The 21,060-nt window shown below is 35.0% G+C and overlaps 6 protein-coding genes across 7 annotated transcripts; 2 read left to right on the top strand and 4 right to left on the bottom strand.

Moving 5' to 3' along the window:
- The first annotated feature begins 3,252 nt into the window (after positions 1-3,252).
- On the top strand, positions 3,253-4,737 carry LOC107459765 (uncharacterized). The gene is made up of 2 exons (XM_016078019.3): positions 3,253-4,046; positions 4,266-4,737. The coding sequence occupies exons 1-2, from the start codon at positions 3,414-3,416 to the stop codon at positions 4,551-4,553; spliced, it is 921 nt and encodes a 306-aa protein (XP_015933505.1). The 5' UTR covers positions 3,253-3,413; the 3' UTR covers positions 4,554-4,737.
- A 55-nt stretch (positions 4,738-4,792) lies between these two features.
- Positions 4,793-5,727, bottom strand: LOC107459767 (uncharacterized). Its single transcript, XM_016078022.3, has 2 exons — positions 5,332-5,727; positions 4,793-5,202 (listed from the first exon to the last, which is right to left on the bottom strand). The coding sequence occupies exons 1-2, from the start codon at positions 5,615-5,617 to the stop codon at positions 5,036-5,038; spliced, it is 453 nt and encodes a 150-aa protein (XP_015933508.1). The 5' UTR covers positions 5,618-5,727; the 3' UTR covers positions 4,793-5,035.
- Positions 5,728-5,872: 145 nt separating this feature from the next.
- LOC107459766 (uncharacterized) lies at positions 5,873-8,669 on the bottom strand. The gene is made up of 9 exons (XM_016078020.3): positions 8,503-8,669; positions 7,520-7,708; positions 7,327-7,406; positions 7,087-7,146; positions 6,702-6,941; positions 6,568-6,630; positions 6,346-6,414; positions 6,194-6,239; positions 5,873-6,084 (listed from the first exon to the last, which is right to left on the bottom strand). Exons 1-9 carry the CDS (start codon positions 8,510-8,512, stop codon positions 6,017-6,019), a joined length of 825 nt encoding a protein of 274 aa, XP_015933506.1. The 5' UTR covers positions 8,513-8,669; the 3' UTR covers positions 5,873-6,016.
- Positions 8,670-12,978: 4,309 nt separating this feature from the next.
- On the bottom strand, positions 12,979-14,518 carry LOC107459861 (protein kinase PINOID 2-like). The gene is made up of 2 exons (XM_016078156.3): positions 13,860-14,518; positions 12,979-13,779 (listed from the first exon to the last, which is right to left on the bottom strand). The coding sequence occupies exons 1-2, from the start codon at positions 14,351-14,353 to the stop codon at positions 13,011-13,013; spliced, it is 1,263 nt and encodes a 420-aa protein (XP_015933642.1). The 5' UTR covers positions 14,354-14,518; the 3' UTR covers positions 12,979-13,010.
- A 474-nt stretch (positions 14,519-14,992) lies between these two features.
- On the bottom strand, positions 14,993-18,095 carry LOC107459862 (uncharacterized). The gene is made up of 6 exons (XM_016078158.3): positions 17,394-18,095; positions 16,701-16,885; positions 16,039-16,197; positions 15,804-15,884; positions 15,660-15,714; positions 14,993-15,443 (listed from the first exon to the last, which is right to left on the bottom strand). Exons 1-6 carry the CDS (start codon positions 17,943-17,945, stop codon positions 15,237-15,239), a joined length of 1,239 nt encoding a protein of 412 aa, XP_015933644.1. The 5' UTR covers positions 17,946-18,095; the 3' UTR covers positions 14,993-15,236.
- Positions 18,096-18,407: 312 nt separating this feature from the next.
- LOC107459893 (monothiol glutaredoxin-S15, mitochondrial) lies at positions 18,408-20,296 on the top strand. Of its 2 annotated transcripts, none has more exons than XM_016078198.3 (6): positions 18,408-18,630; positions 18,854-18,976; positions 19,065-19,164; positions 19,655-19,721; positions 19,912-19,990; positions 20,068-20,296. In XM_016078198.3, the coding sequence occupies exons 1-6, from the start codon at positions 18,550-18,552 to the stop codon at positions 20,113-20,115; spliced, it is 498 nt and encodes a 165-aa protein (XP_015933684.1). In that variant the 5' UTR covers positions 18,408-18,549; the 3' UTR covers positions 20,116-20,296. The 2 variants fall into 2 exon arrangements, with proteins under 2 accessions (XP_015933684.1, XP_015933682.1); XM_016078196.3 differs by having other exon boundaries at positions 18,845-18,976.
- The last annotated feature ends 764 nt before the right edge of the window (positions 20,297-21,060 follow it).

Below are 21,060 nucleotides of genomic sequence, written 5' to 3'. Positions count from 1 at the left end.
CACATCACCTTGCCAAGCAGCGAAATTGCGTGCATAATCTTAATTACTTGTGAATTTAACTAACATATCTCATCTGATCCAACGTGATGTGAATAATTATCAAATTGGAGAGATACACACTTAAACTTTAGGAAACATTTATCGATACACCAATTGTTTTAACCGTTGATTTCAATTAACATATATTATATATAATTTTTATAATTCAGATTAAAAACTTTAGAAAATATTTACCGATGCACCAATTATTTTAACCGTTGATTTCAATTAACATATATTATATATATTTTTATAATTTATATTAACGGTTAAAATAATGGAGCACCAGTACTTCCGATACACTTGAAATGTTTTTTAAACTTTAATTTACTGATGTCCTGGGATGATGAATCAAATAAAGGGTACTAGCTTAGTAGTGAACAATGATTTACCCAAAATGAGCACGAGGATCTGATCTGATCTGAAGATTCATGAGTGGAGGGTACTTAGAATAAGATTCATGGATATGAATGTCTGCAAATGATGGATACACCTCGATTTGCAAGTCAGTGCACTTAAAAATGCTACAAGGTAGCTTGGACCCCGTGTCAGAGTGTTAAAACAAGACAAAAAGTAAAGGTGGTGGTGGTGAATATATGAGATCCCAATTGATTATATATGCTGACTTTTTGTGGCTACTGGCCAGCTGATGAGTGTGACCTACGAAGGTTAGGTCCACCAAGTGAATATGTACTCTATCACCCCAAATCAATCCATCAATTAAACATCCAAAATGTATTTGTTTTCTTGTCTTCTCACTTCTCACCAAGTTTTCAACAGCTTTACCATTTCTTTTTAATTTTGTTGGTTCATTCCTTCATGATGAGTTACCCTTCATTCAGGAAAATCCCACCATTTACATATATTATAATTCCTCTCATCAATTTAGGATTAATTGAATAATAATGTATAACAACTTTCTCTAATTTATTTGTATTGTTGGTTATTTTTATAAAATTATTGTAAAATTAGTTCTAACTTTTTTAAAAAATTAACCGTTAAAAATATATTTGATGAAAATATAAATTTTTTAACAAATTTAAAAAATAAAATATATCTTATCCCAAAAATTAAAACAAACTAATTGTCAAAAAAGAAAATATTAGGACCAACATTTTCATTAAAATCTAGTTAATATTTAATCATCAATAAAAGAATGTATAATTCTATACCATTAAATATAATATTATACTATTAAAAATATTAATAATGACTAATTAATAGTTACAAATCACAAAATGTGTTGATTTCTAGTGCTAGTGTTCTCAAAATTCATCTGAAATAAAAACCGAGACAATATAATGCAAAAGCACAAATTTAATCACACAGAGCACACATTTAATCACATGAAAACAAAACTTATGGTCACTAGCGTCTCCTTGCACCGCAGCGTCTATAATATTGTAAGAATCTTAACATTGTTGTCGCATTTTGTTATCGTTTTTTTACGGCATGAGGTAAGACTTAGGATAATAGGATGTTATAGCATCATTGCCAAGTGAACACCATCAATTCTCCATCATGTCATTGGATTATTGTCTCTATCTTCGTGGTGATGCTCTGGTTCAAGTGTGCTTTGCTTAGGGTTTTTCGTAATTGTGAGCGAGAAGAGACGAGGGAAGTGAGAAAGTTTTGTGAGTGAAAGGTAGGTTAATATTCATAAGTTAAAATGCACCCTTTCATCTTTGTCTTGAAACGCGTGTATTTTGATGAGTGTAGAGGAAACAATATGTCTTATCAAATGGTATATTAACACTTTGGTAATAATCATACACGTAAGATTTTTCGGTTAAGAATTTATAGAAAAACTAATAGAGGAAGAAAATGGTCTATTTGATCAATTGATTAGAGATTGAAAAGATGTTTACTTTTGTGAAGGAACGAATTGTCATATATGTTTTATTTTTGGGTAGTACGAGAGCCAATCTGTAGAATGAACTAAATCTTTGGTCCATGAATAAGAGATTTTTAAAATCACTCATTCATCTCAAAAACTTAAATTGATTTTGGAGTTCATTAAAGATCGAACTCTTGACCTTTCGAATTTAGAATTCTAATACCATGTCATGAACCCACTCATCCCAAAAACGTAACCTAACAAGACAATATAACACTAATAGTCATATCTCTAATACTTCCTAAATCTCTATTATACACATTATACGCTTAGGCCATTTACTTTTATAGAGTTTTTTTTATATAATTTGAAATCTAAAGTCAAAACTACGGTTGCTTCATCAAGACTCGAGTGTATTAGTCAAATGATGAGCCGAAATTTTAGAATTGAACCATCCATGCTGTGTTAAATAATTAAAGAAGAGAAGAGAAAAAGTAAAAATAATAAAAATAGACAACAGATTCTTCAACTGTGTTAGAATTCATATGTGTCTCATAGACAATAATAGTCCAATGCTGAGTTTTTTCGTTGTAAAAACTTTCTAGAATCATTATGTAACAAGTGAGTTTTTCAAGGAGGTTCTTCTCTAATTCATCCACATCCACATCCACAATGTCCATCATATATCGGGGCTTCCTCGGATGCTCATATTAACTCCAAAAAAAAGAGGGGGCCTTAATCTCGTTTAGATAAAATTAAAGCCTTAAAAAAAGTTCCCATAAGATAATTAAGAAATTTTATATTTTATATATGTATTTTGGTTTGATACTTTATTTGAGAAGGAATATAAAAGAATATTTTAAGAGAACAACAATGCACAAGGATTGAATGAATACTTTGGTCAGGCTGTTGAAGAAAGCATAAAACAGTAGTAATAATTATAATAAATTAATAATACATGAGTTTGGTTTGGTCAACAAACATGTTGAAGAGAAGACTATAATAAATTAATAATTGTGTTATTGAAAGTAGGTAAGCTAGCATCTATGGGCAAAGCAGTGGGAGAACATGGATCCCCAAGGTAATACATTGGAAATCGATATTTCCTAAGACTTTAATTAAATTATCATAGCCATTAACATTATCATCACATATTGCCGTGACCATAAAAAAGGATTGCCATAACAATGTTTCTGTAATAAATTCATTTCATATGGCTGATTTCTTGTTAGTATGAGTATATCATACATTAATTAATATTCTAATTCTTCCAGATTCCTTGTTCTTATCTGATCTGATGGGAAATCTGGCTTATCTTGAATAATAATAATAATAATAATGAATATAAGTGTGACCAATGCAAGTGGTGGAGCCCAGTGGAGAAGAGATTAGAGTGTGGCAGATGCCACCCTCATCCCTCCCTCACTTCTCTGTCTCTCAATCATTAATCATAGTTTACTGTCATTAACTTTGTCTTTTTAAGGTTTGGGTTTCTTCTTCATTGAGTCCAGGGTTTGGGTTTGATAGCTGAATTAATATGTCTTGTTTCCACACCTTGAGTACACCTAGGAACCTGTGTTCTTCACTTATCTTGAATGCAGATGAAGGTGCCAGATTCTCTCCTCCTCAAGCTAACAAGAACCTTAATTCTGGAAAGCTTGCATCTTCTACTCCTCTGTTCACTCATGGCACCACCCTTGGTATCATTGGAGGCCTCTCTGTTGATGCCACCCTCACTTTCCTCACAAAACTTGTCCACTTGCATGGAGGACATTCCATTCCTTTTCTTCTTTGCTCAGATCCTCTCTTGAATAAGGACCTTCTCTCCTATGAAAGGGGTCACTTTGTCTCTGCCACAAGTAAGAAATCTGAGTCTCTCAAACTGGATTCTTCTTCCCCAATTGTGCAGAACCTTAGAAACAAAAGGGCTTTTCTGGAGAAATCTGGTGCTCGTTGCATAGTGATGCCTTGTAACATATCACATTGTTGGTATGAACAAGTGTCTATAGGATGTTCTGTTCCTGTTCTTCACATGGCTGAGTGTGTTGCCAAGGAGCTCAAGGAAGCTAAGTTAAAACCACTTGAAGCTGGTAGTCCTCTGCGGATTGGAGTGCTGGCCACAAATCCAACTCTGGAAGCTGGTTTTTATCAGGAGAAGCTGCAGAGTGAAGTGAGTTCCCTCCTTTCCATTTGCAATCATATCTTTGAAGATCCATTTTCTTCACTTATCAATTACTCTCTTTTATAGAGTGAAATTTGATTCCTACTTGTTGAATGATTTATTGTACTAATTACTTTAACTTCCATCACATTGAACAACTCTGCACTGTAGTTTGGAGGTTGAATTGTTTTGACAAGCAATAGAAATTGAAATTCATATGATATGCAGGGCTTTGAGGTTGTTCTGCCTGATAAAGCAACTATGGAACACACAGTGATACCTGCAACTGAAGCCTTGGACAGAAAGGACATTGAAGGGGCATGCAACCTATTGAGAATTGCACTTCAGGTTCTTCTGGTGAGGGCTGTTAACTCTGTTATCCTTGCTTCTGAAGACATGCGCGCGCTCTTGCCCCAAGACGATCCTCTTCTCAAGAGATGTATTGATCCCATGGATGCCTTGGCCAGATCAACTATCAAATGGGTAAGATCAAGATCCTCTGGCGATAATACATGAACAACAATAGAAATTAACTCTTGTAGTTCATTGCATTATGCAGCAACAACATTCTTCTGATGTCATTGGTATTGTGCAAACTTTTTGTATTTACCAATATTGTAATCAAGCCAAGGGTGTGTGTTGAGTACTATAAGAGAATGCATTCATTCTGTGAAAAATCAATGTTGTTTGTTCTTATAGAACCCTTGTGTCTTTATATATTATATACTACAAAATCTGCAGAGGAATCCCCGGAATCATCTATAATAATTCTTGATATAATTTGTGTGGAACATTCCATTCTTCTTTTGAGCTAATACATTGAAGTATGCTCTGCTAGAATCTAAAGGGGTATGTATATAACAGAACATAAAGTGTACTAAATTGTGAGGCTTTATACAAAGAAATGAGTATTCATACATGCACAAAATACTTGCTAGTTAAGCATATCCTCATAGCAATTCTGGTGAGGCTAAAAGCAAAGTAAACTGTTGTTAGTTTTAGATCCAATCTGCATAGATGCGACTGATCCTTTGGAGTTCATGATCCTTGAAAATGCACTTCACTCTGCATGGTGGTGGTTCATCAACATCATCATCATCATCATCAGTTGCCAATATGCTGCTTGAGGCATTTGTAGCACTTGTTGTTTGCATTGGCCTGAATTCTGCAACACCCAAAACCAAGTCTCTACTGAATCAAAAAATGGGCAACAAAAATGCGTTCTTTTTATTGAAAAGGGAAAACCCAAATGATGATCACAAACTCAAAAGTGAAAGAATACAATTAAGGGGACCTGGTGGTTGAGCATGATGAAGGAAGTGAGAGGTGGTGATTGTTGATGATGAGTGAAGGAAGCGACAGGTGTGGCCATAGGAGCAGTTTCTGTACTGAGAGAACATTCTGCAAACTTTAGGGCATCCTCCTCTGAGCTCAGAAAGCCCATGGGCATACTTGCATTTTGAGCCAAGCCCACAGGTGCCCGCCATGAATCTCCTGCAAAGCTCTGTCTTGTACCTGCTTCCCATCACTGACATGGTGCCCTTCTTCTTCCAATTCAAGTCCTCCATCTCCATCTCCATCTGATTTGATCGCAACAACACTCAAAATGGCGCCTTTCCTTTCTGGAAAGACCAAAATACCCTCTCTCAACATGCTTTATGTTTTGGGCTCAAGCTCTTTATTTATAGTTTACCCGTCATGCGTTTGTTTATCGAAATTCAAAACTAATATAACTTTATTTTTTTTATTTGTATTGAAGTAGGTTTCTCGCATGTTAATTAATCAGAAATAATATGATTAGCTTTCTTTTCGTTAGGAAGCAATTGGCAAAAGGATTGCAAGTACTAAACATGATTAAATTGTGATAAAGCATTGCAAAAACCTTACATCATTCTAAATTTGCTATTTACCGCACCACAATATTGCTTGCTAAAAAATCTCTAAGATAATAATTACAGCATTGCAATGGATACAATGAATTATTGAATCTTTATTCCAGGAAATGATGGCAAGACAGCTATAACTGGGTCTCCATATCCAACCGGTTCTGCAAAATAAATAATAAAAAAAAAATCAATTTGCAGAGACATACTAATATACTATAAGAGTACAAGACTCTTCTTTTAAAATGACAAAAACAAATTGAGGTAACTAACCTCCATCCTTTCTCAGTATCTTGATGATCTCCCCTGATACATCAGACTGGAAACAAATATTAACAACATTACTGATTGCAAAGCTGACTCATAAATCAAGGCATCATGGGAATTCAGAAAGGCAAGGCTACATTTCGAGTCACGACCGTTACCTCAATTGGCAGCTCGCCGCCTAGCTGTTCAATGAAACAAATCACTTGTCCCTCCTCAACCTTTTGATTCTGTCAGCAAGTATGGATTTCATCACAATCAATAATCTTAATTATTAATCAAGTATTTCGAATTTCTAGCCGGTGCTGTCAGCAAGAAATTTAAAAAAGCAGCAGCAAATTGCATGGTTTAGACTGAACTCTGAAAGGCTTAAACAACTGTACCTCTTTACATGCTGGTGGAGTGCGTTTCCCCTTTATGGTTCGAGATCTCCGGAAGAAACCAACCTGCTCTATGGTTTTAGAGTGCATCGAAAGAAATGCTAAATTGCTACAAGAAATGTGCTTTAGATTCTTACCTTTGGAGACTGAATTATTACCAATCCTTCATCTGTTGCTTTGTCTAGGAATCTCTGGATAGACTCTGGAGAAGGTAGTGGCTTTGAGATGGCCAATGACAATGCAGAATTAGAAGCCAATCCATTTGATTTTGGTGCCTCTGTGATGGTATTTACACTAGTACTAGCAGGAGTTAGAGGAGGTACAGTTTTATTTTTCTCACTCAAACCCCTCACTACACGCAGGTGAAATCCATCAAGCTGGTATCATTTGAAAGGTGCAATAGAAAAAGAAAACAACAATAAGAAGCAAGATTTAATGTAGAACTCCTAATGTCCTCAGGGAAGAGAATGAAAATTATATTATATGGGAGATTAAAATCTATAGGCCAATAACTCTGCTTACTTTTAATTCAAATTCCCCAACTGAACTTGAGTCACATATTGTGTTGAGCAAGAACTCCACCTACAAACATATCGAATTACAGGTCGAATCGAGGATGGGAAACTGAATATAGACTTAAAATCAGTGGCCACATAATCATGCAAGATGCAGAAGATAAATCCAACAAAGTAGCTAAATCACCATATAAGGTCATAGACGAGGACTAAATAAAAAGAAGATGATTATACACAAAGTGCTGACCTCATGAAACTTAGGGACAAGCTCACTCGACACACCGGAAGAATGAATATCTTCAGAAGAATCTTCTGATCTTGTAATAGCTGTTATGTATTGTCATCAATAAAAGCAATGCATGAAAGCCTCACCATGTGACATAAACCAAGATAAAAGTTTTTGCAAGAAGTATTTAGAAGAAACAAATGAAACAACTTACATTGGATCTCTATTGATTGAGCAGTAGATTCAGTTAAAGATTTAACTGACTGTTGCTGCATAACCAAAGCAGTGTGCTGCACTGGCTTCCTACTGATCCAACTTCTTGCACCAAATCCTTGCAAGAATCCAACTCTTCTTCCACCAAATTGCAAGTTCAATAACTTATTATTTGGGGCCCCTAAGCTACCTGTATATAAATAAATGACACAAATTACATGTGTACATTAAAATTCTAACTAGTACATTCAGTAAGACACACAAGACAAGCTTCTAGATTGCAAACACAACATCAAATTCCAAAAAATTCTTACAGCTCATCATGTTGTTGACGAATTGGAGACAATTTTCTTTCTCAAACGAAGATGGAAAGATACTAATAATAATGTCTAGTGGCATCAACAATAACCTGGTTCCTTTATAAATGAAGTTAGTAATCTGAATGGAAGTTGTTTTGAACCAAAGGCTGCTTACCCTAAAAACTAATCAAAAGATGACAATTTAAATTTAAACTTAAATTTAAATTTAAAATTTAAAATTGAATCCAAACAAATTAGATTCTAATCCTAGTAAATCTATTCTAATGTTATGATTGCTTCATTAGAATAACTTTCTGATTGGTCATGCTGTTTTACAAAGAAAATAAGAATGCAAACTCAATTGTGACTCCCAAGAAAACAAATTTAATATTGAGTAACGAGCAAACCAATGAGCATATTAAAAAAAAAAGTCAAATCAAAACCCATTTTTGTATGTAGGTTAAGGCACCAAAAGAACACATTATGCATGGCTTCTTAATCCTAATACAAATGAAGTATTTGAGGCATGCATGCATCAAATTTGAAGACTTTAATGGGCAGGCAAGCCCCACAATCGGTGAGAATTCAAAGAAGAACAGCAAAAGGATCGAGCAGGCATGAAAGGTAAAGCAGAGAAGTGAAAAATAAAGTGAGGAGAAGAAAGCAAAGCAGGAAGAGGACTCACATGAAGCCATTGGAAGGAATTAAGAAGAGAAAATTGATCGGAGTTGAAGGATTGAATGAAAGAAAGAAGTAGCAACTACCGGAAGAAGACAAGAGAACATGGAATGAATGAATGAACCAACGTTGCTGCGTGCGTTCAAGCTTACAGCTGCTCTCTCTCTCTCTCTCTCTCTCTCTCTATACTTCCATTGCTGGGTCCCACCAACAAAGATTCCACAAATTTCCAATCCAAATTTAAATTTGATAACTGCTCAAAAATTTGATCTTATTTCTAACAAATTACACGATTAAATCGGATTTTGAATCAAATTTCGAATAAAATTTTAAATTGATTCACTTCAATATAAATCATATAATATAATATCTTATAATTATGCTGTTACTCATAAAACTTTTAATTTGTTGTATTTTTGGTTATACATCATTCTTGTTAAATATATTTTAATAAAAATATCATTATTATTAGTGAAAGATTTGTAATTTTTTTAATAAATGTATAACAAATATACTGAGAACTACTTGAATTTTGAATAATTTTTATAAATTTTTTTTTACTGATAACTTTAATCAAATGATATTATCTCCAAAAATACAAATTAGTTAAATTTTAATTTAATCTTTTTTTTAAATTATTATTTACATTGTTTACCATTTATATTGTTTATTTATATTTTTTTATATAAAATTATTTAAGAAAAGTATAGGTAGACAATGTAAATATTAAACAATATGAACAATGAATATATCAGATGTTCAATTCATTAGGTATGCGGATGATTATTTTAATATTAAGATTTAGGTGAGTAATCTGTAGTATAGTGTATTTTAGTTGAATTAGACCAATTTTAAAGGTTGTTATTCATGTTGTTTAAAAAAGTCATTAATTATCTAGATAATCTAATTTTTTATTTAAAAACCTACCAAGTCATGTACCGTTTTAATTAATGTTACCTTAACTCGTTTATTAGTTCTTTGCTCCCTGCATAGGTAGGCATGCATAGCTAATTAATTTCCTGCACTATCTCGTTGTTCTAAATCTTCTCATTTCAAAACTCAAAGTACTACTATCATGATCCAATCAATGTTTATTATGAATGTTGTGTTGGATTATACTTCCATTAATGCTCACGTAGTTATTGATAGTATGACAGTGCTAGAAAGACAGGAAATCCTGCAGAGCCTTGTTTGGAGCGTTGCTATAGCTATCGGTCTCATCGAAATTTGAATGGTAGCATCCATTTTTAAGGTATAGTATGTATTTACACTCGGTGAAAAGGGATCCAATGTTAACTACTTTTGGTCTCAAACCACAACCTCAATTATTATTATTATACATGTCATTACCAATAATAAAGAACAGAGTATTTGCTTCAGAGAGAACTGTGATGAAGAGAATGCTCAATAAAATGAGAGAGAAAACATATACATGTATTGAAAAAGTAAGTAACTATGTATAATGATATATAAATAGCTGGTTTGCAAGATTGTATATATTAGATTAAAAAATAAGATCTAGACATCAAAATTAGTTACTAAAATTAATTATAATATATTTATATATAAATATATCTATAATTTAATGTATATTTTGTATTTTAATGTATACCTAGCATTGTATTAGATTATATTTAGGTTACCTTAACACATGGTGAATATATTGAAAGCCAGAGAAAAAGATAAGGCGAATGGTGAGTTTCAATAAAGTTAGGTGAAGGTGACGTTGATGATGATATAAATACAATAAGCAGCCTCAATTTGACCATCTTTTTAATTATACTTGTTGCTAGATTAAGACCATTGAGCTACTCTGTTTTCTCTCCGTTTCTCATTAACTAAATGTAAAACAACAACATTATTTGTACACTTATTCTCCATTATTTTTTTTGTTTTCCACAGTATCTCCCAATCTGACCGGTCAAGAATTAATCTGTCGCGGTATTTCGAACCCCCAACACTTGCTTAAGCGGATTAGTGAGCTAACCATTAGACTAACCCAACATGGTTAATCCGTCGCGGTATTTCGAACCTCCAACACTTGCTTAAGCGGATTAGTGAGCTAACCATTAGACTAACCCAACATGGTTCTCCATTTAAATATTTAATTAGCTTTTTGGTCTCCATATAAAAAAAATATTATTTATTGTATTTTTTTTTGGTTGCCCACAGTATCTTCTGCCGCTGGCCAATGATTTACTGCATGCACAAGGCGAGATTCGAACCGTCGACACTTGCTTAAGCGGATGAGTGAGCTGACCACTCGACGAACCAAGTTGGTTATTTATTTATTGTATTAATTCCTGCCTGTTTCCCTCAACAATTATTTATAAGTATCATGTAATTTAGGCCGGGAAGAAGCAAGGCCTTTTCACTAAGAAGGGCTTGTGGGCTATAGCTTCTGTTTAGTTGCATTTACATCCAACTTCTACAAATTGATCCAATTAGCCCAAAACATATTGGCCCAATATCGTAGTAAAAGCTAAATGCCCTAGTCCATTAATACTAGCTAGAGATACGAGGTTGGGTTGAAACAATGAGATGGAAGAAATAAATGAAATTGTTAATAGAGGAGGTGAGCACAATTATTGATGATAACCCAAGTAGCACAGCTGCACAGGTTTATTTGTATGGTGACAATTGAAGAATGACAAGCAAGTTGTCCACAACCCTAACCCTACCAAAAGCATTTACTACCTCTTCACTATTGAATTCCTCTGACCAAAAACACACCACCACTCATAAGACATGCCCCACATTCTGCCTTAAATTCGGCATTTGCATTAATATGGGAGAATGTCCGGCGTTACCAATTTTAGCCTACTCCATACTATCTTTTATCTTTTTAATATAATAGAAATTTCATTAGCATTTTCTCTTGTGTTGATTTGCCAAATTATATTGATCCCCCCTATCAGTATCATAAGGTCTAATATATATATCTGCTGGTCGCCTTTTCCTTTTGGAAGTTTCAGAAATGCTCAAGTCATTAGAGGGCCAATGCAATGCATTGATTCATTATTTGATAGATATTGATGTACACCCTTACTTATTTCGTTTTGTCTTCTCTTCATATTTGGCAACAAAAAAAAAATATTAACGAAAAAAATAGAACATATCTTATTTACTATTCATAAATGATCGTAGGGGTGTAAGTTATCGAACCGGACCAAAAATTATCACAAAACCGAATCGAAAATTACAACAATCGACTTAAAAATCGAAAAAATCGGTTTTTTTGTTCTTTTTATAACAAAACCGATCGGTTCGGTTCAGTTTTTAGTTGGCTCGATAGAAATGAAACCAAACCGAACCGAACCGAAAATATGCGTCCATATCAATGTTTTAATCATTTTAACTTTTAACCTAATAATAAAAACCTCCAACCCCTAACCATTTTAATATTTTACTCTTATTATTTTAGTTTATTGACTATTTTAAACTTCTAGTTATTGTGATTCATATTTTACTTATTAAAAATTAAAAACCGAAAAAACCGACCAAACCAAACTGCTATTGATTCGGTTCGGTTCGATTCGATCGTTGTAAAAACAACAAACCGAATAGTTGTGTATCTGTAGGAATTAAACATATCGGTTCGATTGGTTTTTGATCCAAAACCGAATCAAACCGAACCGATAACACCCCTAAATTATCGTAACATTTTTTTTTTGTCTTCTTAACATTAGACATGCATCCACTCTTCATTCAATTCAAGAATACACAAAAAAACTACTTCTAATTAAGTATAGCACTATATGCGTATTGAATTCATACCTATATGCATTAATAATAATACATAATACGCACGTATACGTTAGTTTTAATATATTCAATGGTTCTACTGCATGCCTTAACTTTCTGGGTACAAAGTCACCTACCTTATTAATTTTACGTACTGATCGGGAAAGAGATCTGCATCTCTCACTATGTCACACAAAAACGATAAAAGAAACATCAACATTCACCGATTTGTAAACAATAACAACAACAGGCAACATCATCATATCTGTCACGTTATACATATTTGTATGTCTATCACCACAAGTTTTATTCACTCAACTCATTATCAACTAACTGGTCTTGTCTTCTAGTATCTACGTAATTATAACCTTAGATTATATATACTTTTTTACTATGAACTCATTTTTCGTATACTTACTTGGATTCGTGATATTATATAGGTGAAAACTCACATGCAATTGTTTTCATGGGAAGTTACATTTAAAAATTGTTAAATGATTTGACAAATCAATATCTAACTGTTCTCAACTATCAATTTCGCATGAAAACAAACAACTGCATGAGTCTTCACCTACAATATAACGCGACTCTCACTTTCAAGCGATTATGCAGAAAACAATGGGAAATGATATTTACAACCATGTTTTATGTTTGTTTTTCTTGAGCACTTTTCTTTTATGATATAAAAGATAAATTACTTATCAATTATTTGTAATACCAAAGTTAAAAAGATGTACACAAAGATATTACATATAATATTTCTAGAATAGATCAGAAGAAGGGTATTTGATGAGGTTGTTGACCTGCAGACTTGTTCTTGAAAACAAGAGGTGGTTTAACTGATCTGATTAAGGCCCAGTTAATCCCCTGAAAGAACTCATGTCTCTTAATCTCACAAGATCCACTGTTGTATCCCATTCTTTTCTTTGGATTCTTGATAAGAAGCTTCCCAATAAGATCCTCTGCCTTGGCAATATCCTCCCCGGAATGTGTTATTGTTCCTGATCTTGGGAAACTCAACCGTTTCCTGAGGATGTTGTTCATTGTTTTGTCATGGCTTGTTGCATCTTTGAAAGGTGTATCTCCATATAAGAGCTCATAGAGGAACACACCAAATGCCCACCAATCCACAGCACTTCCATGGCCTAATCCCAAGATCACCTCTGGTGCCAAATACTCATGAGTTCCAACAAAAGAATGTGATCTTCCGTTGTTAGGCTCAGCTGAAATCTCAATCTGTTGTGCATGGCCATCACCACCAATAATGCTAGCTTTCTTCCTAGTGCTTCTAGTACCTATATGCTCATAACCATATGAATCGCTGCAACACAGCATTGGCTTATTCTTCTTTATGATCCTATTGTTGGAAACTTGTTTAAGAAGAGTGGGGTGAACTTCCAAGTGAAGAGAGAGATCAAAATCAGTGAGCATGATGTGTCCATCTTCTTGAATAAGCACATTTTCTGGCTTCAGGTCTCTATACACTATCCCCATCATATGCAGATATTCAAGAGCAACAAGCACCTCAGCCGCAAAGAATCTGTGACATGACTTATAATAATAATATATCATTCTTGAAAAAGAAAAGAAAAGAAAAGATTTTTGGTGTGGCTAAATTACCTTGCTGTGGAGACATTAAAGTGAAGATCTGGCTGGTTCTGCTGAAGCGTGAACAAGTCGCCACCTGGGCAGTAATCCATGACAAAACATGTGTATTGATGAGCTTCAAATTTTGCATGAAGTGTTGGCAGAAAAGGGTGGTCAACAACACTCAGTACTTGTTCCTCCATCTCTGCTCTTTTCAGCTTCTTCTTCAGAGCCAGAGACTTTCTGTCCACTACTTTCATGGCATACAAACAATTGGGCTGCGGCTTCAAGGACTTGCTGATCTCACACAGGAACACTTTTCCGATATCACCTCGGCCTAGGAGGCGCAAGAGCCGGAAGTGGCCGAGCCTAAGCTGACCACCACGCTCTGCACAAAGCTTCTTCATTGCTTGAGAAGCAGGGTGGCTTGCTCTGTGTGGCCTTTGATTGTGATCTAAGGCATAACAATTGTTTCTGCACCGCAAATTATCACTCAAATCTGAAATGCTTCTGGAGACCCTATTCATTTTGCACCACTTCCACACTATCTGAGGAATTCTTTTAGGATCATCAATGGAAGAGTTTTCCTTAGCTTCTTTTATTAGTATTTTCTCTCCTTTTGGATGCTACTGGTAATCTTGTACTTTGCTTCAGTATTTATAGCGGGATGTTCTTTTCTACTTAAAGATGGGATTACATTTAAATCCAACTTTTTACACTTTCTATGCCAGTTGAGTAACATCCCCTGTGACACTATTTGCTTAGCAACATGATGTTACGGAAAAGAGTAATGGGTCAAAAACAAAAAGGAAAAACAAGGTATAGAAATAGTATTGGTTCCAAGTTCCAACGACACTTTGGCTCTAAACGAGTTTTACTTGCGGTGCATCGATTTGAAATAAAGCTAGCTAGCTAATAAAGGTGACTGTGATAGTAATCAAAGAAAACAAAATAGAATAGTGCTAAACGATATGAATTAGTTGGCACAATCTTTTTCTCTCCCTCTTTTTGAGTTCTCCACCGTCCTCCTTTTCTCGCAATCATGCTGCCCTGCTTTAAATTCTACATAAAGAGAAGGATTCACGTCAATACGAGGAGATATACGTTTGGCAACTTAACAATTAACCTGCCTCGAATCTTAAGCATGCATGCATGCATGCGTGCCGTTTGATAACTCCAACAAGTTCTTCAAAGTGAATACTAGTATTGAAAACGTCATTTTTACATTAGTAATAGACTACACTTGCAGAATGCTTGCTCATTTAGCATCATGTCCAAAATAGCAGACTATGCTCTGGCAATATCATTTTCATGTACATTCCAAATACGTATCCTACACCCCATTTTAGCAAAAAAATCACGATTGCCATTAGTATTGATTGAAACATTTCTTTCAATCTGGGTTTTACTCTAGTATCCTTTTCTGCTCCGGCTACTGGGACTAGCTACATTCCTAGCTCCGAGGGGTTCGGCTGAGCTGTGCAAGTTTCTATGACCAAGAGAGGAGCTTCCTCGATTTGCAGGAGATGCGGGTTGTCGAGGGGATCCTGAACTTGCTTCACTCCCTCTAGATGCCTCAGTCTCCAGACTTTTGGCTTCTTCACGCAGTGCTGCTAGCTGTTGTATCAAAATCATAAGTGCAACAAAGTTAAATGATTGACCAGACGTTGATTAGCAGATGTGAATAAACAAATATTTCATTAGCTAGGCTGCAAGAATCTAGTCTGGAAGAAGGATTTTATGTGAAATACTCCAAATCTATAGAACTCAACAAAACACTGGGAATAAAGCCAACAAAACTATGGTATTGTGACTTGAAAATTTAATACATACCCGAATTTCAGTCTCTCTGAGTCGATCTTGAAGTGAATTTATTGCAGGACTTAAACTGTAAAGTGAAAAAGCAGGATGTGTTTATTTAAAAACTAACATGAAACGAAGAAAAGAGGAATTGAAGAATGGAGACTTTGCTCTGACCAATATTCCATCAGTTTGCACAAGGAAGCCTGATAAGTTGAGGTGTGATGTATGAAGGTGAGTGGATGCACTTTGCCATCCCTACAAAAGAAACGAATAAGGAAAATTAGAGTGACCACAACATATATAACATTTAAGTGAACAGAATGCTTTCATTTTGCCAGAAAACAAAAAAGCTTCCATAGAAATTTGACATTTGTATTAAGAATTAGCATATAGCATATCAAATTATCACCTCATATTTTGTAAGATGGCTTGGTTATATGCACTTCGTTCCTCTTCAAATAGTACATGTTGCAGATCCGTGTACGACGACAGGGGCAAATCAAGGCTGATAAGAGACAAGGCTGGCAAAACATAAAGGGGAATTTCTTTTCTTACATACTCTGCACCACTGTCATTAAATAAAACCCAAGATTTGAGAAACTATCTTGTCAGCCTCAATGCCTCATAAAGATGAAACATGGTTTACCTGACCAATCATAATAAAATGGAGACAGAAAAATGAAATATCAGACTTCATATGAACGTTTATCTCCATCTCCTAAATGATTATCGTTTTTAATAGAAAGTTTTCAGTTGAAATGTGCCCAGAAAAGTTTCATGTAAGAAACGATAGAAAAATCAGCATGAGGAGTCTAGAGAGGAGTTTTGTTAATAGAGGTGAAACAGATGTTAAGTTCGTTTCAAAATATAAATTGATATTACATATTAGTGCCTTCCCAAATTATTCCTAATTTCTGTTTGCATTTGTAAGTACCCTGCAGTTATCCCAATGTCATGCCCCATGTTCCCTTGTATAGCAAGCAAAGGGACATGAGAGGATCCTAATCCCAAAAGTAGGAATAAACTATTCAGTTGATAAGTATTCAAGGTGAATTACATACTCATCTATACCTCATGTCCAAATTAGAACGGTGCACAGCTTCCTGCATACTTTCTGACATATCCATGGGATCAACATCAACAATGGAGACGTCTGAATTGTTAGGATGGTAGTTCACTCCCCCTTTTTCTCTCCCCATATAGTTGGCATCGGCATTATCAAAGAAATACCCCAAGTCTGAAGATTTCCCCACACCCTAGCCAAAAAGTATATAATTACATAAATTAGAGAAAGCGTGAAGTAATTTTATCCTGCAGAGAAAAAAGTATGAGCAGAATTCTGCCCATAGAACAACCTCAAGGGGCTGAATGAATCTCCCATAAGATCAAAAACCAACTCTTTAAGATGGCATCACATTCCATGATATGAACAAAAATGTTTACACAAAGCCACTATAATCGAAGATGAACATCTTTCATATAAATCATGCAGATCAATTAGTTTAGACGAATATTACAATATAGAATCATCCAATATCGCAAATGAGACAGATATTTGAGCTCCGAATTCACAGTCACCTTCTCATCAAGCATACATACGCACTTTAACTATAGTATCAGTAGGAAACAAGCTATTATAAAAACACGCATTAATATTCATGAAATGCATTGTTCAACATGATAGATATACACCGCAGCTTGCTAATTATACAATTGAAATTCAACAATGGCGCATATTCTACACTCTAAAAGAAAACGGAGTACCTTAGCAGCTGGAGATGCAATTCTGGAATCACCAGTGTCCTGCTCGGGACTGTCGGGCTTGAATTGAGCAGATCTGAGGGACACATTCTCAGAGGAACTGGGCGAGGAATCGATATCGATAACGGAAGTTCGAATGAGATGGTTCTTGCCATCAGAGGACTGGAAGGCAATGACCTGAATCCTACCGACCTTGTTGGCGTCATGGCTGAAACAGGAGAAGATGAGGCCAATGAAGCCGGAATCGAGGAGCTGGTACATGGAGTGGTACCAGCCGATGACGCGGGTGGTTCTGCCGGTGGAGGAGGTCATGCGGTCTGCGAGGGCGGAGGCGGCGGCCAGCTGCTCGGGGTTGGTCTCGACACGGTCCTTGCGGCGATCGGAGCGAGTCTGGGGGGATGCTCCCCAAATGAGAGCGGTGACGTGGCGGCCGTCCTTGGAGTGGTGGATGTCCCCCAAGAGGAGGCCCATGATCTCTTCTGTCTCCGTCGACAATGCGTGCGTGGCGCATGTCAGCCACACCTCCTCCGACATCTTCACCCCCGTCAGTGACATCCTTTCTTCTTCTTCTTCTTCTTCTTCGCTCACTCAAAACCCTTCTCTCTTTCTCACTCAACCCAGCTATTCAGATTTCTCTCCTTCTCCCCTTCTCTGATTTTTTATGCAAATTATTATTAGTGTTTTCAGTTTGAATGCCTTTGTAAAGAAAAAATAATATTACTTATATATATGAACATCTCAATTAGGGTAATAAATTAATAAAAAAACCCCAAAAAATAATATGTCTTATGAGGAAGTAAAAGTGTAAGTCTGTAAGATGTCAAAGTATATTATTTTCAAAATAATTGAGGAAGTAATAATGTAAACATGTAATATGTTTTTTTTTGGTCAAGTGGATTGGACAGATAGAGGCCTCAAGGCCCAATATTATAAGATCGATAAAGCCCAAAGGAAAAAAAATAATACAACAAAAGCCTAAGCTCTTCTTCTACAAAAGACCAAAAAAAATGGTCTTCTTGTACAGCCTACAGGCCGGTGCATAGAAACCCCAATTTCACGACGACGCAGCACTTGAATAACAACCTGTGCTGGCAAGTGGTAATGGCATCTTCTCCCAAACCATAACAACATATTAGAAGGGATAGTAGCAGGGACGAGCATGGCGGCATCGTTATCAAGCATCCTCTTCAAGGGATTAGCTTCTCGTTCTCGTTCTCGTTCTCCTTCTCTTGCAACTCCGGTAACGCTCCAAAACTCTTGAAATTGGAATTAGGTAACGCTGGAGATGGGGATTGTTTTGTCGAGGTCCAGATATTGCTTTGATTTCTTCTCAGCTGATTATCATTATAATTATTGTTGTTGAAATCTAGAAATTTTCTTCGCTTTTCTCATTATGTCCTATGCTACGAAACAATTTTGTCGATTTTTTCCCTAATAAAAGATTTCGGATTCGGTGTTTCCAGTTATCTAATTATGGAATGAGATACTTCACGACGGTGTCAAATGATCCTGACACTCATGACGATTTCAAGCCAGCTAATAAACTTGAGAATTCTGGCATTTCCTTGGCAGATGTTGTTGAGAAGGTGAATTATCTCATACTTGAAAGCTTTATCACCTGTTTCTTGTTTTCATAATGGCATGGTGAACTGTGACTTGAACTGTGTTGTGCAGGATGTCAAAGAGAATCCCGTTATGCTTTACATGAAAGGTGTGCCTGATTTTCCACAGTGCGGATTTAGTTCACTTGCTGTTAGAGTTTTAAAACAATATGGTGAGTAAATACAATTGAGGAGTGCTAGGGGCCAGCAACTTTTGTGATTTGTAGCCATCAAATAGCCATCAATGATGATTTTAATGGTGTGGGATTGGTATGAGATTTCATTCAATGGCTCACTTTTCTTTGCTGGTTACATGCTGGCCAGAATTTAATAAAGTTGCTGGCCTCCTAGACTTTTCCAATACAATTTTGTAAGCTGCATTTTTAGTTATACAAGAAATATGTTCTGTGCTTGTATCTTCATGTTAGGAATGTAGTTTCTCCTCATGTTCCCAAATAATCTACCTATCTAACTACACAATGTGTTGCTCGTTATGGGTGTAGTATTCCATTTTTAACAAACCATATAGTGATTCATTTTTTAAGGCATAATTTTCTCCTCATTGATGAATTATGTTCTTTTAGTTTACAGTAATTTGTGTCCAATGTGAATTTGTATTCATAAACCGTAAGTTGAGACTATAATTATATTGTGCTATTACAGATGTTCCCATAAGTGCTAGGAACATTTTGGAGGATCCCGAACTGAAAAGTGCTGTAAAAGCTTTTAGGTACATTCATGCTTTCTCATTTATGTGTTGCTTTCTACTTCATAACAGTAAATTATTTCATTTTGCCATTGCATTTAAAGTGGCCTAGTTATGAGTTCAGATCAATTGTTCATGATAGTTCTAGAAGGGAAGTGCTAACAAGTTAAATTACTTATGACATACCATTCTCCCGTGTTTTTTCCCTGTGCAGTCATTGGCCAACATTTCCACAAGTTTTCATCAAGGGAGAGTTTATTGGCGGATCAGATATTATCCTTAATATGCACCAGGTTAGTTCACACTTCATTTGTTAATCTTTTGTACTTGTTATTTTGTACTGTGTTTAAAATAATTTGCATTCATGTAGAATGGCGAGCTGAAGGAAAAGCTTAAAGATATTACATCCAAGAAGTAAAAGCACAACTATGGTGATGAAATTTGAGAGTAAATTAACTTAGAAAAACTTGTTTGATGTATTACTCTTGTTTTTGGCCGAAAGATGCCATTATGTGACTTTTTGGTATCGGATTATATTGATAGTAATAAGTTTGTTTGCAAATAAAAATTTACTGCTAGTTCTGAGGTATTTCTTTGTATGAGAATTTTCGTGGATGTTCCTTGCCTTAATCTTCTCCAACAGTTGGGACTTGGGACTGAACTTCTTTTCAGTCGTCATGTTATTGTGAACAAACTTGATATGTTGCGGAATAGTTACTCTATGAAAATAAACCAAGTTGGGTTGGTCTAGTGGTTAGCTACTAGTCTGCTTAAGCAAGTGTAAATACCATGGGAAACAAAAAAAAAAGTTACCATACGGAAATAAGACTAACAAATTGTTGCTTGAAACGAAAACATGAGATATGTTATCAACAGTTTAGAAAATGGAGAAATAAATACGCATAGCAGAATTTGATGGAATATCATTTTTGTTTGAAAATACGCATAGCAGAATTTGATCTTCTAATCTAATCTTCCTTTGGAGCTAATCGATGCGCAATGCGATTCCACGAATATATGTATTTCTGTAAAATGGCAAACATAGTATTACGGCAATTACATAAACTGCCCTAAAATGAATATTACGGCAATTTTATAAAGGTGACCTCTAATAAAGGCAATTTTATAAAGGTGACCTCTAATAAAGACGTCTAAAATATTTTTTTTAAAAATATTTTTTAATAATTAAAATTTAATACATATAATTGATTAAATCGTGTTATTTTTTTATTGAAATTAGACAAATAAATTAATTTGACTAAAAAAATGGTGAATCAAATTTTGAATCAATCTAAATTAATATTACTTTTTATAAAAAAATTATTACAATACCCTTATTAAAAAAAAGTGACTAAAATACTCT

The sequence above is a fragment of the Arachis duranensis genome, chromosome 7 (genome assembly GCF_000817695.3).
Source record: "Arachis duranensis cultivar V14167 chromosome 7, aradu.V14167.gnm2.J7QH, whole genome shotgun sequence".
Classification (NCBI taxonomy): domain Eukaryota; kingdom Viridiplantae; phylum Streptophyta; class Magnoliopsida; order Fabales; family Fabaceae; genus Arachis; species Arachis duranensis.
This window is presented reverse-complemented; position numbering and strand designations above follow the sequence as displayed.